This window comes from Eptesicus fuscus, chromosome 12 (genome assembly GCF_027574615.1).
Source record: "Eptesicus fuscus isolate TK198812 chromosome 12, DD_ASM_mEF_20220401, whole genome shotgun sequence".
Lineage (NCBI taxonomy): Eukaryota > Metazoa > Chordata > Mammalia > Chiroptera > Vespertilionidae > Eptesicus > Eptesicus fuscus.
In genome coordinates this window covers 86,777,774-86,795,067 of record NC_072484.1, presented here as the reverse complement: position 1 = coordinate 86,795,067, position 17,294 = coordinate 86,777,774, and the positions used below count along the sequence as shown (strand labels likewise).

Sequence of the window (17,294 nt, the reverse complement as noted above, 5' to 3'; positions counted from 1 at the left end):
CCTCCTCCTCCTCCTCTTCTTCCTCCTCCTCTTCCTCCTCCTCCAAATCCTTCCAAAGTTTCCAGCCCACATAGCATCCCTGTACAGTCTTTCGAGTACCAGTAGCTTCTTTATTTAAACCTGCACTGTGAATGTGGGCTTTTTATAATGTCATGTCTCATCTTGATCTTCAGTTAGGCCATCTGAGTGTCTCTCCCCATGAGAATTACAATCTCTTTTATGGCCAGACTCTCATAGTTTGTTAAATTACCTGTAACCTGAAGAATAATGTATTATAGAACCTTTAAAGTTACTGGTTGGGATTTAATTTTTTTTAAAGGTTTTGGAATCTCATTTCTTGCTTCCTTTCCCAGCTCTGCATGTGGAAGCATATGGCTGTCTTTCTCCATATGTTAATGCCTGTGTGTGCAATAGATGTGTGGTGAGGGGCAATACATTGGGCATATCCTTTTTTCTCGTGGGCTGAGGCTCTCTGAATTTGAGATAAGTATTTGATCTGAAAGTGAACTAAAATAGTCATCACTGTGACATAATCTCTCATGGATAGATTACATATTACATTCATTAAGAGGAAAACAAACCTGCAATTATAGAAGAAATATTGTATCTTTATAACTGACAGAGCAAAGTAAAGAACTGAAAGAATTTGAAGGAAGGAAATTTTATAATTTTATCTGACTGTGACAGTAAATTTTAAGGTCTGTTTTTCTCTCAAAAATAAGAATACCTAAAATACATAGCGTGCTTTACAGTTTAATGTTTTCCATGTAAATATTTATTGTTCCTCAGAATACCTATAAGGTAAACATGGTGAATATTAATATTCCCATTATACAAATGAAAAAACACTTGGATTTAAATCTGTTATCACTAAGCCCATTTTTTCTCTGTAAGAGGAAATAGATGATTATTGTAGCACGCTCAATGTGCTTGTTTGCCAGATATCTCTGTTCCCCACCATCTTTAAGTCCCGTGTGGTCAGAGACGCTTATGTTGTCTGTGCTAATTCTAGAACCCAGGACAGTGCTGCCACATTGTAAGGGCTAAATAAATGCTTGTTCTGTGAATGAAGTTTGTAGTCTCTGGAGTGGAAGGCTGAGAAGGAAAGCTAGTTATAGCGGCTTAGGGTAATGAGTGTGAAGAGACACTGGGGATGTTGTTAAAAGGAAGATTCTGATTCTCTAGGTCTAAGGGAGGGGGAGTGGGGGTGCTGAGATCTGCATTTCTAACAGTTGCCTTGCAACTCCAAGTATGGTCCAGACCAGCCACAGTGGCATCACCAGGGAGCCGTTCTCCAACCTCATAGGAGACTCCATTCAGAGCCTCTCCTCCGAAGGGATGGGAGTGAACGCTCTGCAAGATGGTTGTGTATTAGCCTTCCCTCGCTGCAAGCCCTCTGAGAGCCGCCCCAAGGTTTATGAATGAGTGGTTGGCAAAATCACCTACAGAGCTTTGTCAAAACCCTTGCCTACCCTCCTAAATTCTGGAGTCAGCGAGTGGGCGAGTCTGGGCTTGGGAATTTTTAAGAGATCTCCAAGTGCTTTAGGAAAAAGGGCATCATGCTTAGAGCCACTGACCTGCACCCAGTCTCTGTGATGGGGTCCCAGGAAGGCTGCTTCTGGACAAACTCAGAGATAGACTAAATCTTGAAGCTGTCTTTTGATATTCCTGTACTCTCTGTACCCTCTCTTCTGTATTTTACCCTATTCACGCAATTCTACTTCTAATAATGCTTATGACATCCATCATTTCTGTTAGCTATAAATGAGTTTGGCATTTCTGCACATTCCCCAGGGACACTTGGATTAAGTCATCTCTAACTATGAACTAAGAGTCCATCTCCTATTCAAATAGGGGGACACATGACCAGCATCACTTGAGATTCAAAAATTCTTCTCTACCCATGTGGAAACCACCCCCCGAAACCCCAAACCCTCCTCCCCCAGTCCTCACCCACCCTAGCCCTTTCCTTTCAACCTGGGCTTTCTTGGATTTAAGACAAACTATTGAAGTTTTGTCAATTTCCATTTATTTATGAAGACAAACTACTGTGAGGTATTCATAATTAATTATCTGCAGTTAACACTAATCGTATTTTTGATTCTATGAAGAACTAAATTCTACTTTTAAGAAAATGTTTTGTTTACTCTTGATATGATTAATGTTAACAAAATGATGTCACTCTGCAAACTGTTGCCTTTTCTAGTGTATTAGTGTAAAATGTATACAGTCATATGGATGAGGAAACCCCACTTCCTGTTGCCTATACCTAATAGCAGGTGCTTTATGATGGACAGTTATAGCTTGAGATCTAGTAGTGAAATGTGTGCAGTGCCATCTAGTGGTATATCATCATTCTAGCATACCTAGATGTCCTCATTTTCTAAAATGCTCAACAGAAAGCAACCTATTTATACAACTGTCAGACTTTAAAACAGACCCCTTAATAACTGCCTAATGACTCTCGACTTAGCACATTTCTTGGTGTTCCTCCTCAACTCAGTAGAAGAATTGTGATACTTATCTTTCTCAATAATAATTAGTAGATATTGAACTATGCTTATTGTGCACGGAATACTGTGTGAAATGCTTTTCTTGTACTTCTGGCCCCTTCACAGCCATTACATAATCCAGCAAGTCACAAAATTTCTAGTTCCCTGTTTGTGTGACTGTGACTCATCTCTGTGTCCCCTTCAGACCCTGTTTCCTGAGGCAGGAGCCACGTCTGCATTGTTTGCCATTGAGTCCCTAGGCCCTACCGCAGGGCCAGGCACATAACTATGAAGCCTTGTTTTACTTTCATGTATAATTATCTAGTCTCACAGCTCTAATTGCTATTTCCTTTTTCCTTATATGGAGACTTTAAATGTGAAAGCCCAAATATAGATCATACTTATTTTTAGTAACTTTCATATGATTTCTAGATATTTTTTGTGTCCATATTATTATTTCCTAAGTTACATGCCCTATCCAAGCAATTTATAAGCATCACCCCATTTATTCTTTTTTTCCAATTTATTCTATACTAGAGGCCCAATGCACGAAAATCGTGCAAGAGTAGGCCTGCTGCCTCGCGGCCCTGTCCCCCGCCCACTGGTCGTTCCGGAAGGTAGTCTGGAAGGTCGTTCCACCATCCAGTCTAATTAGCATATTAGCTCTTTATTATATAGGATAGTAATCATCTGAGGGTAGATGCTCTTGCCAGCCCCACTTTGCCAAGATGAAGACTCAGAAAGCCAAGTAACATGCCAGATGATGTACCTGGGATGCAAACCAAGGCTTTTGTGATTCTGCGTGACTACACCGTATTGCCTCTTTAGCAATCACATGCACATTCACTGTTGAGTCATTGCCTTGTCATGTGTTTACTTAGCCAACAGATATGTGTTAAGCTCCTGTGGTGTGTGAGGCTGGGGGTGTGAACAGTATCACGGCACATGGAGTCTCTTCCTGTGCAACATACAATTGCAGAGGACAAACAGACAACCAGCTGGCCTGCACAGAGTCCACTAAATAATGGGGAGAACAGGGTCCCAAGGTGGCACGTAGGAGGGTACAAAACCTAGAGGTGAGAGATCCAGACAAGCATCCTTGAAGAAGTGGTGTTGACACTCAGGCATAGATGAGACATAGATGAGAAGAAAGTGAGGCCAGGTCTGAAAGAACTTCGCAAGCCATGCTGAAGAGTTTCAACTTAATGGGAAGTTATTAAAGGAGTTGACACAACATATGAGTGACAAGTCAGATATGCAGTTCAGAAATACCACCCCGGCTACAGTGTTTAGAATGAATTGGAGTGGAGAGAGAATGAAGATGAAGGAATTGACTTAGTCAATGAGATAATGGTGATAACATTGGGTGGTGAAATTGGGTGATGGGAATAAGAGTCTGTGGAAATGGAGGAATTAAAGTGATACTTTGGAGATAGAGTCCAATAGGACTCGGTCATTGATTGCATATGAGATATGAGGATCCAGGGATGAAATCCAGATTCTAGCTGGGGTGGGGGAAGAATGTAGGGGCTGAGGCCATTCATCAAGGGAGGGAACCCCCGAGAAAGTATGTTTGGCAGAGAGGAGATTAGTGTAGGCTGGGCACACAGAGGCTGAAGTTCCTGAAGGACCCTCCCACTGTCTATGGACATGCTGGCTGCTTCCATGGACTTCTATGATTTCACCCCTGGGAATCCTGGGAGCCTCTCTGTGCCCCACAAAGACTCTCCAGGAGAAACCTAAGCATACAGATGGCAATCCCTCTCCCAGCAGCCATTTCTCCTTCTTGGCTTGTAGCCATCTCCCTCCTATGCTCAAGTTCACCGTTCATGTGCCTCTTCTCCGGTGCCTGTTTCACACGACCCATAGTCAGGAAGAAGACAGTAACCTACTTCCCTTGGTGGCCTGAGCACAGATACCAATCAGGACAAGGCCGGGTCCCCTCATCGCTGCTCTTTTTGTGTCCTGCACCCCCACATCTCTCCAAGGACTGGATCCAGAGGCTCTATAGATCAAATATGTAGGGAATAGTGGTAGAAATCCCAGCTTTTTTTTCCTCAAAAAAATTCAACTTATAAATGCTATTTTTTTGAAGCGCCTTGCTTGTTAAAGTGAAAAATTTGACAAATAACATAAAAAAATACAAATAATTTCCTTGTGTGATATACAGAGAATTTTGTAAATTTAAAAACCCATAAATCTGAATTGATCCAAATTTAACATTAAAGTAATTCATTTGAAAAGTGATTTGTGTTCCTGTGTCAGAACCCAGAGATATGCACAAAAAAATTTATATGAACTTACTTTATTCATTTGTTCATGTATAATATATTGTATCTGTGTACCATTTAAAGGAACACAATACCCACTTCACAAATTAGGAAGTGAGGCTGTGAGTCTTCAAAGCTAAGAGAGTAAACACTTGTAGAAGAGCCAGATTTGCACCTAGGTCTTCGGACTCCAAGTCCACTGCTCTGGACTCCAAGTCGAGGAGCGCAATAGGTGTCAGTTTTGTGTCTTTAAACACAGTGTCAGAAACTAGCAAAGCTGTAGGAGACTAAAACTTGGGAATGCACATTTCTCAGGAACTGGAACTGTACTTCCTTGAGAAAGACAACGTTTATTTTCAAATGCAAAAGTGTAATGAAAAGTGAACCCAGAATTTGGTGAAATTGTGGTGAAACTGGTACTCTCATACACTCTTAATGAGAATGTAAGATAGTGCAACTACTTTGAAAAACACTTTGGGAGATTTTCAAAAATTAAACTTATACCTACTATACAACATAGCCACTTCCTTTCTAAGTACTTATCAAGAGAACTGGAAGTTTATGTCTGTACAAAGATTTGTACATGATTGTGCATAGAAACTTTATTCTTTATCACCAAAAACCAGAACAACCCAAATGTCCATAAGCAGGTGAGTTGACAACCAAATTGTGATATATCCCTCCAATAGAATACTATTCGGCAACAAAAAGGAACAAACTACTAATACACCCAACATCGTGGATGACTCTCAAAATGGTTACACTAGTAAAAGTATCCAGACCACCCCCCAAAACAACAACAACAACAAGAGTACACACTGGATGATTTCAGCTATATAGAATTCTAGAAAATCATGACAGAAAGCAGATCTGTGACAGATTTCAAAGGAGACTTTTGGGGATGATGGATGTATTATCCTGATTGTGGTGATGGTTTCTGGGATGTCATAACAAGACTTCAGGGCGAACTGAAATAGAAATGGATTTCTTGACCACCCTAGTGAAAGTAACCATGACTTAAATTAAGTTAATTGACTGCTCGTTCTCACCAGCAAAGTTATCTGTGACTTCGTTCTGCTGTTGCATTGTAGCGATGCCTCATACCCGCCCCCCGCCCGTCTTCCTGTCCACTTTCTTATTTCAAACCTTATACTACTAAGAATATGTAAATGAAAATACTTTAAATTCTCAAATGCAGTTATGATATCCTTCCAAATAATAAAATTTAAGTATTATAGGATTCTCTCTCTCTTTTTTTTAGGGGTTAGCATGTACAACGGGAAAGTGCTTCTAAGCTAATAGACATGTTAACTATAATCACAAACAGTATCTACTTCCAAGTTGCTGAGAAACTAGATCTTAAACGTCCTCACTGTAAAAAGGAAATGATAGAACATGATGGAGAGATTAGCTAACACTATGGTAATGGGATTGCGATGTATAAATTTATCTAATCCACATAGTATACACCTTCTAGTTCCACGATGTTAAATGCCAACTTTATGTCAGTTTTGTAAAGAAGCCAGACTGACTTGGATTTGAAAGCCAGTTTTGCCATTGACTGGACTTGGACTTGTGTTTTGTCAGTTAACTCCCCTGATCCTGTTTCCTCACATGTAAGGTGGGGAAAACAGCTATATTTCAAGGGTCGTTACGAAGACTAGAAGTAACTATCTGCTAGGCTAGGGTATTCAGTAAAGCATCTGTGTGCTGTTATACACCGTCCGTCCAGTCTTTGGAATGATGCACTGTGTACTGTGCTCATGGCGACCCTACAGTGTGAGCGCCTTGGCGGGAGGGGCGGGTGGCACAGTGAGCTTGCCTTTCCCTGCTCCGTGGGCTGACGCGGTCACTCTCCCTTACCTGTGCGCAGTGCACCTGGTGGACATCTGGAACGTCATAGAAGCTCTGCGGGAAAATGCGCTCAACAACCTGGACCCGAACACGGAACTCAGCGTGGCTCGCCTGGAGGCTGTGCTCTCCACCATCTTTTACCAGCTCAACAAGCGGATGCCCACCACGCACCAGATCCACGTGGAGCAGTCCATCGGCCTCCTGCTCAACTTCCTGCTGGCGGCCTTTGACCCGTGAGTGCCTTCCGAGTGGCGGTTGCGTTTTACATGTTCCTCTTGTACCTTCTTGGTCTTTATTGCAAATAATGTTCTCGAGTAACCAACCTACTGCCTCTTTTGTCTTGATCAGATACTTGTTTCAATCAAGTTTCTCTGGGTTTAACATACATTTAACTGCTGTGGAAAAGGCTAGAGAGTAAAACAGGAAATTGAGTACAATTGTATTTTATGTCCTGACCTGTATTTAACGCACCCCACGCTTTCTAGAAGCTATGGACGCTTGAAAGTGTTGTGTGGTGGCGTGCCCGGGAAGCGATTTAATGAAGCATGCAGAGGGAGGGTGTTTTCACTCTCTTCTTTGCAAATTGCCCAGGACAGTGTTTCTGAGGGGAAGTGACCAGACCCTGGAGCAAAGAGTGAGAGGTTGAAAGGGGTGTCTGGGCCAGCCCAGTGAGAGGAGCTATGACCTGCCTTCCATGGCCTGGCCGAGGGCGGGCCACATAAAGCAGAATGAAGCTATCCACGCACCACGATTGAAACCCAGCCTCATTATCTCATCATTTCCCCTCACGGAATCAGAGACTTCAGAGCTGCCTGAGATCTTACAGACTGCGCTTCCAAATCTCTCCTTTTACGGGTAACGGAGCTGAAGCACAAAGAGACTGTCATTGTCCGGTCCTCAGCGTGGCAGGGGCAGGGTGGGCACTTAGGTATTCAGCGGCGGTGCTTTCTCCAAGGCATAGTGGCAGCCTTGTGAGATATACAAACTCCCTGAATTACACGACCAGCCTGTCATTTCAAAGGGGTTCTTGTGAAAAGCCTCTGGCCTAGAGATCGTATCAACGCCTCCACGTTTGCTACTGGCTTTGACTATTAAAAAGGGAAATTACTAACTTGACCTGTCGGCAGTCACACTCTAAGACTCTCGGAAGAGTTTCAGCCTCAGTCTCATTGTCTGGCCAATGCTCGGGAATGGGTAAGGCGGGCACAGGGGACGATCCAGCCAGGCTGACGTTGTTATGCCCGTGACTGACAAAAGTCTCCAGCTGTCCCTTTGCAACCCCGTGTGCTCACAGAAGGGTTTGTGCTCAGGCTGACCAGGATGCATTGTTGTTTCTGAGATTCTTATGTTCTGAGAAATTCTCAAGTTCCAGTAAACAATTCTACAACCAGCCGTCCAGCGTGAAAGACTCTATGCACAGTCTGTACCGACCTCAGAGCTGATGTACTGCTTTGGGCTAATCACTATGGTAACTGAGCAGGGCAGGTAGATAGACTGTGGTTCTACATGACAGGTGGCAGAAAGGAACCAGGCCATGGAAGTCCTAGAAGGAGCGTTCCCATCCTGTCCCCTTAGCAAGAGCAGGGCAGCTTTCAGACTCGCCAGTTAAGTCTTTAAGGGACTTATTTGTTACTAGAGGCCCGATGCATGAAGATTCGTGCAAGAATGGGCCTGCCTTCCCCTGGCTGCCGGCAGCACCTTCACTCTGGCCGGAGCCACCTTTCTGCCTTTGCACGCTGCCCAGAGGCCTGGAGCAGCTGGGATGGTGCGGAACGCCTGCGTCCTGCCCTGCTCCCAGCCTCTCAGCGCCTGTGTATGCAAATTACCCGCCATCTTGGTTGGGTTAATTTGCATACTCACTCCTGATTGGCTGGTGGGCATCGCAAAGGTACGGTCAATTAGCATGTTACTCTTTTATTAGGTAGATAAGTGTAACAATCTATCTAATAAAGAGGGAATATGCTAATTGACCCTCACACTGTCGCAAAGATGGCAGCACCCACAGCCAATAAGGAGGGAATATGTTAATTGACTGTCCTGCCCTCAAAGATGGCGGCACCCACAGCCAATAAGTAGGTAATATGCTAATTGACTGCCACACCCTCAAAGATGGTGGTGCCCACAGCCACAAGATGGCAATGCCCAGTCCCCATAGCCCTACCGGGGCGGCAGGCGCACAGCAAGGCGGGGCCCAGCCTTGCCGCACACCTGCCTTCGGAGTCCCCCAGTTCTCTCAGCCCCCCAGCTGCCCAGGGCCACCCAAGGCTCAGGTAACCAGGGCCAGCTGAGGCTTGCGCTGCCAGCAGTGGCAGCAGCAGAGGTGTGATGGGGCGTCATCTTCCCCTGATTGCCAGGTTACCTCCCGCCCCAAGGGCTCCCAGACTGTGAGAGGGGGCAGGCCAGACTGAGGGACCCCCCGCTCCAGTGCATGAATTTTCATGCACCAGACCTCTAGTGGAAAATATAAACAGAGTAATATAACTTCCTGCTAACTCTTGGAGTATTACTGGATCATTCATAAAGTATCAAAGCTAAAAAATAGCTTGGGCCCACTGTATAAATATCAAAACAAAGGCAGATTAATAATAAGGAAGGGGGATCTAGTAAAATATATGGGACTTAAACTAATAGGGTTATATTTTTCACTTTTGTTTAGAAATATTGGGAAGATCATTTCAAAAAATAGAGCTGTAACTGTTCTTTAAATAACGATGATACTGTGGCTGAATTATTTCAAGAACTATGAACGCTAAGCTTAAGGACTATCCCCAGGTCAGGCGCAGTTCACACCAATGTTCAGAAGAAACCTTTGCTTGGTTCCTACTCTTCATGCAGATAGGAAGGCCCCTGCTCTCATCGCAGTAGATGGGTAAACACGTCTACATGGAGAGGTCTCACGGTAGAGACACGTTCACATAGGGGCCCCAGGATGAAGGTACTTCCGCCTTTGTTCCTTGGACAGAGCAGATGAGTATATGCCATTCTATTGATAATCAAATCTCCCCTCTTGTGGCTTTTCACATTTTAGACAATGTGAGATATAAGCTACCAGGAAACACTGATATCTGAAAATTCAACTTAAAAGTGAATATAAGAAGAGAAACAAGAATAAAATGAATGTTGATTCTATTTCTTATCATTGTAAACTCCTGTTTATCCAAATGAGATCCAGTATGAAAATCTAATGTCACCTCCTACCACCTATCCCGTGACCCACACACGTGTTTATAAAGGAGCCCCTGTATTTTGGTCCACATGAATGAGGCTGATACTAGAAGATCAAGGATGTGCTGTTGCTATTATAGATCACACATTTAAGAGATTTTCTTTTATTTGCTGTATTTAAATGAACAGATTAAGAAAAAAAATACACATAAAATCCAAAGTAAAAGTTAGAGATACCTTAAGAACCTGGTCTCAAAAGAGACGATGAAAAAATAAAAAAGGAAAGACATTACACCAATGTAAATTCATGAAAAATAAGAGCTTGGATTCAAAGAAATGGGGTCATTATTTTCGTAGTGCCTTAAAATTCACCAGACCTACCCAGTTGGACTCCACCAAGAAAATGATTGAAATGAGGACAAGATCTCTTTGGAGTATTCTAAGGACTTTTACTGTTATTCTTTTTTAGAAAATTCAAAGTACAAAAGAAAAATAACATGGCAGAAAGTTAGATGAAAATCATTAGTATTTAAACCATTTTATTGAAGTATAATGGTTACCTTGAAATTAATTCTTAAAAGCATGGCCTTTTTGAGAGGTAAGGTCTCAAAATTGGATACACAGTGGAGCCCTTCACCCCTTGTGGCTGAGCTGCTCACCCTTCCCCAGCTCCCAGCTCCTTACACTTGATTCTGCTGTTCTCTTCCAGCGCATGTCTTACTGCTCGTCTGCCTGGCTCCCACAAGCTGCCTTAGAGTGGAGCCAGGTCTTCTTTGTACGCACAGCACCTAGTACAATACGCAGCTCATAATGAATCACCCGGTGAATGAATGAATGAATGAATGAATGAATGAATAAATAAATATCAAAGAATGACTTTTCTTAGCTCTTGTCACACCGATTTCATTGTTTTCTGAGCTTAAGTCCTCCTTGATCTCCGATATGTTACCAAGACTAGTGAGTCCAAGTTTGCTCTGTCACCAAGATTCACACCCTCTATTTTAACTTCTCCACAAAGAGGAAAATCAAACATTCACAGTCACTAATGCACATGGTCCTGTTTTCACAAAGATTTCAATATACTTGTCTTACTCTCTCCCTATTCCTAGGAAAGACTAACATCAATTTAGTGTGTTTACTTAATCTCACTTCAACTCAGGAGAATCTTTCTTGTTAGGATAGTTCCTCATAAAGTAGATTATGGGACAATGGCCTTGTTTTTAGCAAAAATTATTTTCACATATATTCAGCCACTCAAAACTCAGTAGGACAATGGTAAATATTAAAAGGAATGGTGATTTTTCTATTTTCACGGGTCCAGCTACACTTTTCAGGCCAATTCTCTAATGATGATAATATAATCATTGTAATAATAGCTAAGATGCCCTCCTTATTTGCTGTGTCCCAACAATCTTACTGATCTGGCACTATATTATCATAATTCTCCAGGGTGAGTAAGTGATGAAGCTGAGACAAGAGGTTAAATAATTTACAGGTCATACAGCTGCATACTAGATGAGGTGAGTGGAGAGAAAAGTCAAAATCATTTTGTTTCAGGAAGCAGTTTAAGTTCATTTCTATTCATGCTTCATGCTTCATTTTTTAAATGAGAATTAATGGGCTTTTTCCCCAGGCTTCCCCTGCTTATTACAGGATATTATTATTACCCTCACATTTCTAGCCTTTTCAGTGTGTGGTATTTAGACATATTTGACAGAGTGTATGTGAAAGATATATTTGGACTTAACAAGTTACACATTGTAGATGTAGAGTCATTTTTATGACTGCCATCCAGAACTCAGATCCATTGTACCATAGTCTCTCATAGAGAATACAGAATACAAAATCCTGGTCTTTTCCTCTCTGTTTGACATATGGCACCACGCTGAGCCATTTGAAACATCCATTCTCACTGCTGACCGTCCCCCCAACCCCCACACGATGAAAGGAACCACAACACTCTTAAGATGGATGGATATGAAATAATTTTGGAATTCTGCCAAAATCCTTCTGCCTTCTGAGTTTTAAAAATTATTCTGATGTTTAATGCAAGACGTGCTACAGAGAACACAGCCATTTCTCTGTGCAAAAACAAAACATGTTGTTCACTTTTGAGGCAAAGGAAAAAGAGAAGAGTCATATGAAATCAAATGTTTTTCTTTTTTTTTTTTTCCTCCATTGCCCATATGGCTAGAACTAAATATTTAAAATCGTGCTTACTTGGCTTTTCTATGCACATCTAAAATTCGAGATATCCATAGAATTTTCTCATCTAGTCACTAAAATTTTGTTCTGGAAGAAAATACTTACGTTGCTAAAAATGGAATCACTTTCTGAAGAGTTTTCACAGCTGTAGACAAATTGAACATCTCAATGCCACTCCTCTTTCTGACTTATACTTTGGATGAGTAGCAGATGGGATTTCATGGGGGTAAGGGAGACAGTGTCAACAGTATTGGCCCCTTCCATTCTGGAGAAACTTCTGGCAAACTCCCCTGGCCCAGGGCTATGAGAGATTCTCTTCCCAGATAGTTTGCTAACCTCAGGGATGCCAGGGCCAAATGAGGGGTTTCTGTCTGTCCACATGTTAACTTCACTACCCCCAAAACAAGAGTTACGTATGTGATCTAGCCCAAGTTATGTATGTGATCACTTCTAAGTTCAAGGGATCACATGACTGTGCAATCTAATATTCAGGGCCATTAAAGTCAATGTTTGCAATTTTACTCAAACACTTAGAATTTCTCAATATAAAACTTAAGTGGTAAATCAGAAAGCATATCCTATTTAATAAAGAGGGAATATGCTAATTGACCCTCACACTGTCACAAAGATGGAGGCACCCACAGCCAATAAGGAGGGGATATGCTAATTGACTGCCCCGCCCTCAAAGATGGTGGCACCCACAGCCACAAGATGGTGGTGCCCAGTCCCCTCAGCCCCTCCAGGGCGCCTGCCTCCGAAGTCTCCCAGTCCTCTCAGCCTCCCAGCTGCCCAAGGCCGGCCCAAGGCGCAGGCAAGCCTCAGATGGGGCTTCCCAGCCACCCAGGGTTTCCCGAGGCTCAGGTAACCAGGGCCGGCCGAGGCTTGTGCTGCCAACAGTGGCAGCAGCAAAGGTGTGATGGTGTGCCACCTTCCCCTGATTGTCGGGTTGCCTCCCACCCCTGAGGGCTCCCAGACTGTGAGAGGTGGCAGGCCGGGCTGAGGGACCCCCCTCCAGTGCATGAATTTTCATGCACCGGGCCTCTAGTATACATATAAAGAACTTGCTTTGTGCCAGGTATTAGGATAGGCTGGGAATTAGAGATAAATAGGATGAGCTCCCTGCACTTTGTGAAAGTGTGTGGTATCAACACTAACTGGTGTTCACTTTTCTCTCCAATAGGCTGTGAGTAAATATCCCCAACCTCTTAAGCATTGTCACTCCACATCTGTGGAGTCACTAAATGAGTGATCCCTATGAACCAATCATTCCCAGGAGAGAAGCCGGAGGAGGAAGTGGTGGCGCCTTTACTTATCAAAAATGCTTACCAAGTGTTTCTGTAAAACATATTGGCAGAAGACGAGCTTCTGGTTTTAGTGCTCCTAATTGGAGAAGTAATTCCTCCAGCCTGTTCAAAAAAGACTCCGCCAGAATTCAAATCGCACTTTCACGGGCGTGAAATTTATCATGGGGCTCTTTAACTTCTACTTGGAGAAACTCTCGCAGCCATTGGGAGAAAATGTACATTCTGTCGTGAGCTCGGCCCAGCATCCCAGACCTAGCCTTCTCTATTTGTTGTTTTTCCTTCCTGTCAAAGCAGATTTTCCCGCCCAGACAACTTTCCCCTGAAGGTAATATGTTCTTAGTTCAAACAAATCAGCTTTTCCCTGTAAACTCATGGAACCTCAGCATAATGACTCACTTTTTATTAGGATGAGTCCAATGTTTTTAAGACAGACACACTACAAATCTCCCTATAGTAACCCAAGGGGGTGTGCTTTTTTTGTTTCCATTGCCAATCAGTTGCCCCTCAGTTTGTCCCTTTGATAATTTGCTGGTTCTTTTAAATACCCTTTTAGGTATTACTTAAATACCAATCTAACCATATAATTGGGTGTTTATTGACATCAAGCTAGAATAGGAAAGGAAAGTTTGCATCAGCAAAACCTTCAAGGTAATTGGCTTACAAGTGGGATATATTCCATTATGCCAAAAAGACAAATAGTGGGGGGGTGGGCAGGGAGCGGGAGAGTAAAGTATGCTTTATCCATTGTGTTCTCACTCTGCATTGAAAAAGAAAACATTAAAATAAGTAAGATGTTTACATTAAAAATAAAATTCTTTTAATAATAAATGACAGGCTAATAGTAAATACCTGTTTTAAGCTTCCACTGTATCTTTTATGCTGTTAAAACGTCAGCTGCACTAAAGCTCTCATTTACAAAGAAGAGCTCCGTGGTCCCGTCATCGATCCCTGATTCCCGATGAGGTGCAGAACCTCAGGCACACCCGGCTCTGTGCCGTCTTTCTCGGGGGGTCACGGATCTGCGTGTGAAGTGCAAGGCAGGCTGCCCTCGCGTCTCATGAAAGCCAAAGAAGAGCATCGACGTTCTCCGGCGTCTTCCCGGGCTTGCCCTTCTGGACGCCGCCTGGCCCGCAGCGTTGGGACAGTGAAGCAGTCGGGCAGGGTTGCTTCCCAAGCTGCGGCCCACAGCCAGCACCCCACACGCTCGGTTTTACTGCTTCACTCCTGGAGGCGCTGCACGTACTGACTCACTTTGGAACAATAGGCTGCTTTCCGGCCCATTGGCACAGACTCCGGGAAGCTTCCTGTTATCCATCCTCCTGAGCTTGACTTTCCACTTCCTGGTCCTGGACGGGGGTTTCACTGACTGTTCCCGAGTCAAATGGCCCCGATGAAGGACCGTTTCTAATGAGAGTAGTTCCTACATGTCTCCACTGGGGATGGAGCCAGCTTCTCTCTGCTTCTCGCTTCTTTTTTTAATGCCAATTCTTTTTTCACACAGATGTAGGGACCCTCATCCCAAGATGACAGGAAAGAGCAGCCTTTGTTATGGAATCTTGTCAAAGGCCTTTAGGAAATCTTCCTCTCCCCTCCCCCACCCTTTCCTTCACCCTGTTATATCTACTGAAAATGTTCAAAAAGGAAAGGAAGGATCCATCTGTATGTAAGTCTTTGGTGCCCCCATTCTCCATTGTGGAGTCAGTCATTTCCACTCACTCCTCCGACTCCTGAAAGCCATGGTCAGCAAACTGCGGCTCGCGAGCCACATGTGGCTCTTTGGCCCCTTGAGTGTGGCTCTTCCACAGCCTGGGCGATTCTATTTTTGGAGAAGTGGCGTTAGAAGAAATTGAAGTTTTAAAAAATTAAATTGTGGCTCTCAAAAGAAATTTTAATCGTTGTACTGTTGATATTTGGTGCTGTTGACTAATGAGTTTGCCGACCACTGCCTTAAAGGGTTATCAATGGTCTGAACGCAGCCACCTCTGAATTCTTCCTGACAGGGGTCACATTTGCAATCTGGCACAGCAGCTTGCATAACAACACATTCCAGTGGGCTAATTTCACCCTTGAGTTCCTGCAGAACTCTCATTGAGCTGCCCTCCACTTGGTGATTTATCTAGATTTATTGTATCAATGTGGCAGAATAGCTCTGATACAACCACTGTTGGGTTTAATAGTATTAATCTTGCATTTCCAGGAACAGTACAGGACTGGCAATCTCCCTATGATCTTCTTCATTAAAAGCTAAGGGTTAAGAATTCACCCGTGAGCTCTCATCATTTCATCCTCTGGAGATCGCTCTGTTCCAACATCATCTGTGGTCTATTCTCCTTCTTGAGTTAAATTGTTTACTCCAAATAACTGAAAAAAAACTCATATTGCTCTTAAAGTCTCACATATAATGCTGTTCAATTTCTTTGCATTTTGAAGACGACTTTATTACTCCTATCCTTCCACACTGTGTAGATTTTCCTGTTCTCATTATTTGAGCCATGTTTCAGTTTAGGAAAATAATTCTTTCATAAAATAAAATTTTTGATATTTCTAGTTATCCATGCAATTGGGAATGCAGGGGACATGGAATAATTTTTAATGAGGTGGTTTTTTACAAAATGATTGCATTTTTATTATAGCTGCCTGCTCTAAAAGTAGTAAACAACATAATGAGTGGCCATTCAAAATTCTACCAGCACCAATTATAATGATTAATAGTCATTAGTTAATATAAGAAATGTATTGTTCAGTGACTCTGTGTGAGACAAAGTGCAAGGCACCGAAATCCACCTAACTCAGAAGGCAGTCCTGCCCCCAAGGTCTCTCAGTGTGGAGGTGAGTCACATGCATACCTGCACATAAACAAGTCAAGGTCGCACGGTGTAGGTCCCACATAACAGGAAACGTGCAGGGGATGGCCATTGCTTCTACATCCGGGAGGTGAGGAATAACACTGTTGTCGGAGCAGAGTGAATGAAGCTGTTGAGCTGGGTCTTGAATGGGTGGGAGAGTCCTGGGAAGGGCGGAGGCCTTAAACAGGGGCACTGTGGTGTGCAAGGCAACAGAAAACCAAGATGGCGGCATAGGTTAAACACCTAACCTGCAGCCGGGCACAACAATTTCAAAAATACAACTAGAGGTCAGAACGGACATCGTCCAGAACCACAGGAAAGTTGGTGGACTGAAATGCCCACAGCTGGGGAGAAGGAGAAGGCCACGGGGACAGTCGGGGAAGCCGTAAAAGCCTGAGGTATGGAGAAACGGGCGGAGACACGAGCACATGCGCCTGCGGGGAGGATGGAACCGGAGAGGAGGGGGCGGCTGATGACCTGGCCGGAGTTCACTGGCAGGAAGGAGATAAAGGCTCCGGAGTGCGCTGAGCACCGGCTCCGATTGCACTGAACCCCATTCCGGGCGAAACCCTGGGAAACTCACTAACTTTCGCAACTCCGCCGCCCCCGCAGGCCGCCCGGCCCGGGACGCTGGGGACGCCGCCGCAGCGGCGGCGCCCGGAGCCCGGCAGCCTCCCAGCACCCGTCCCCGCCGCGCAGCCCCCGCTCGCCTGGTGCCGCGGGCCGCGCGCCCCGCACACCGGACGGAGGCCCGGGCGCCCTCTCCGTGCACCTCCCGGCGGCGCTAGACTTCAGTAGAGTTGACTGAATTCAAGGGATTAAGAAGTATAAATTGGGGGGACGCTGCGGCGGCGACATCCGGAACACAGCGATGGCGGTGCCTGGAGCTCGGCGGCCGCCCAGCGCCCGTCCCAGCCGCGCGGCCCTCGTGCGCCTGGTTCCGCGGGACGCGCGCACCGCGCACCGGACGGAGGCCCGGGCGCCCTTTCCGTGCACCTCCCAGCGGCGCTAGACTTCAGTAGAGTTGACTGAAATGAAGGGATTAAGAAGTACAAATCGGGAAGTTTGAAAAAGATGGCGGCGGAGGTTAAAGGCTGTTCTGTTGCCTCGCACCCAGCGAAATCGGAGGGGATGAGGTGTGGAGGTGCGTGGGTCTGG

At 44.3% G+C, this 17,294-nt stretch overlaps 1 protein-coding gene across 4 annotated transcripts in view; it reads left to right on the top strand.

Moving 5' to 3' along the window:
* DTNA (dystrobrevin alpha) overlaps positions 1–17,294 on the top strand; it is a 220,514-nt gene that overhangs the window by 126,915 nt on the left and 76,305 nt on the right. For all 4 annotated transcript variants that reach the window (XM_054723821.1, XM_028155711.2, XM_008148310.2 and 1 more), the window contains exon 5: positions 6,636–6,849. In XM_054723821.1, the coding sequence (XP_054579796.1) occupies positions 6,636–6,849 (214 nt within the window). The remainder of the gene's footprint in view (positions 1–6,635; positions 6,850–17,294) is intronic.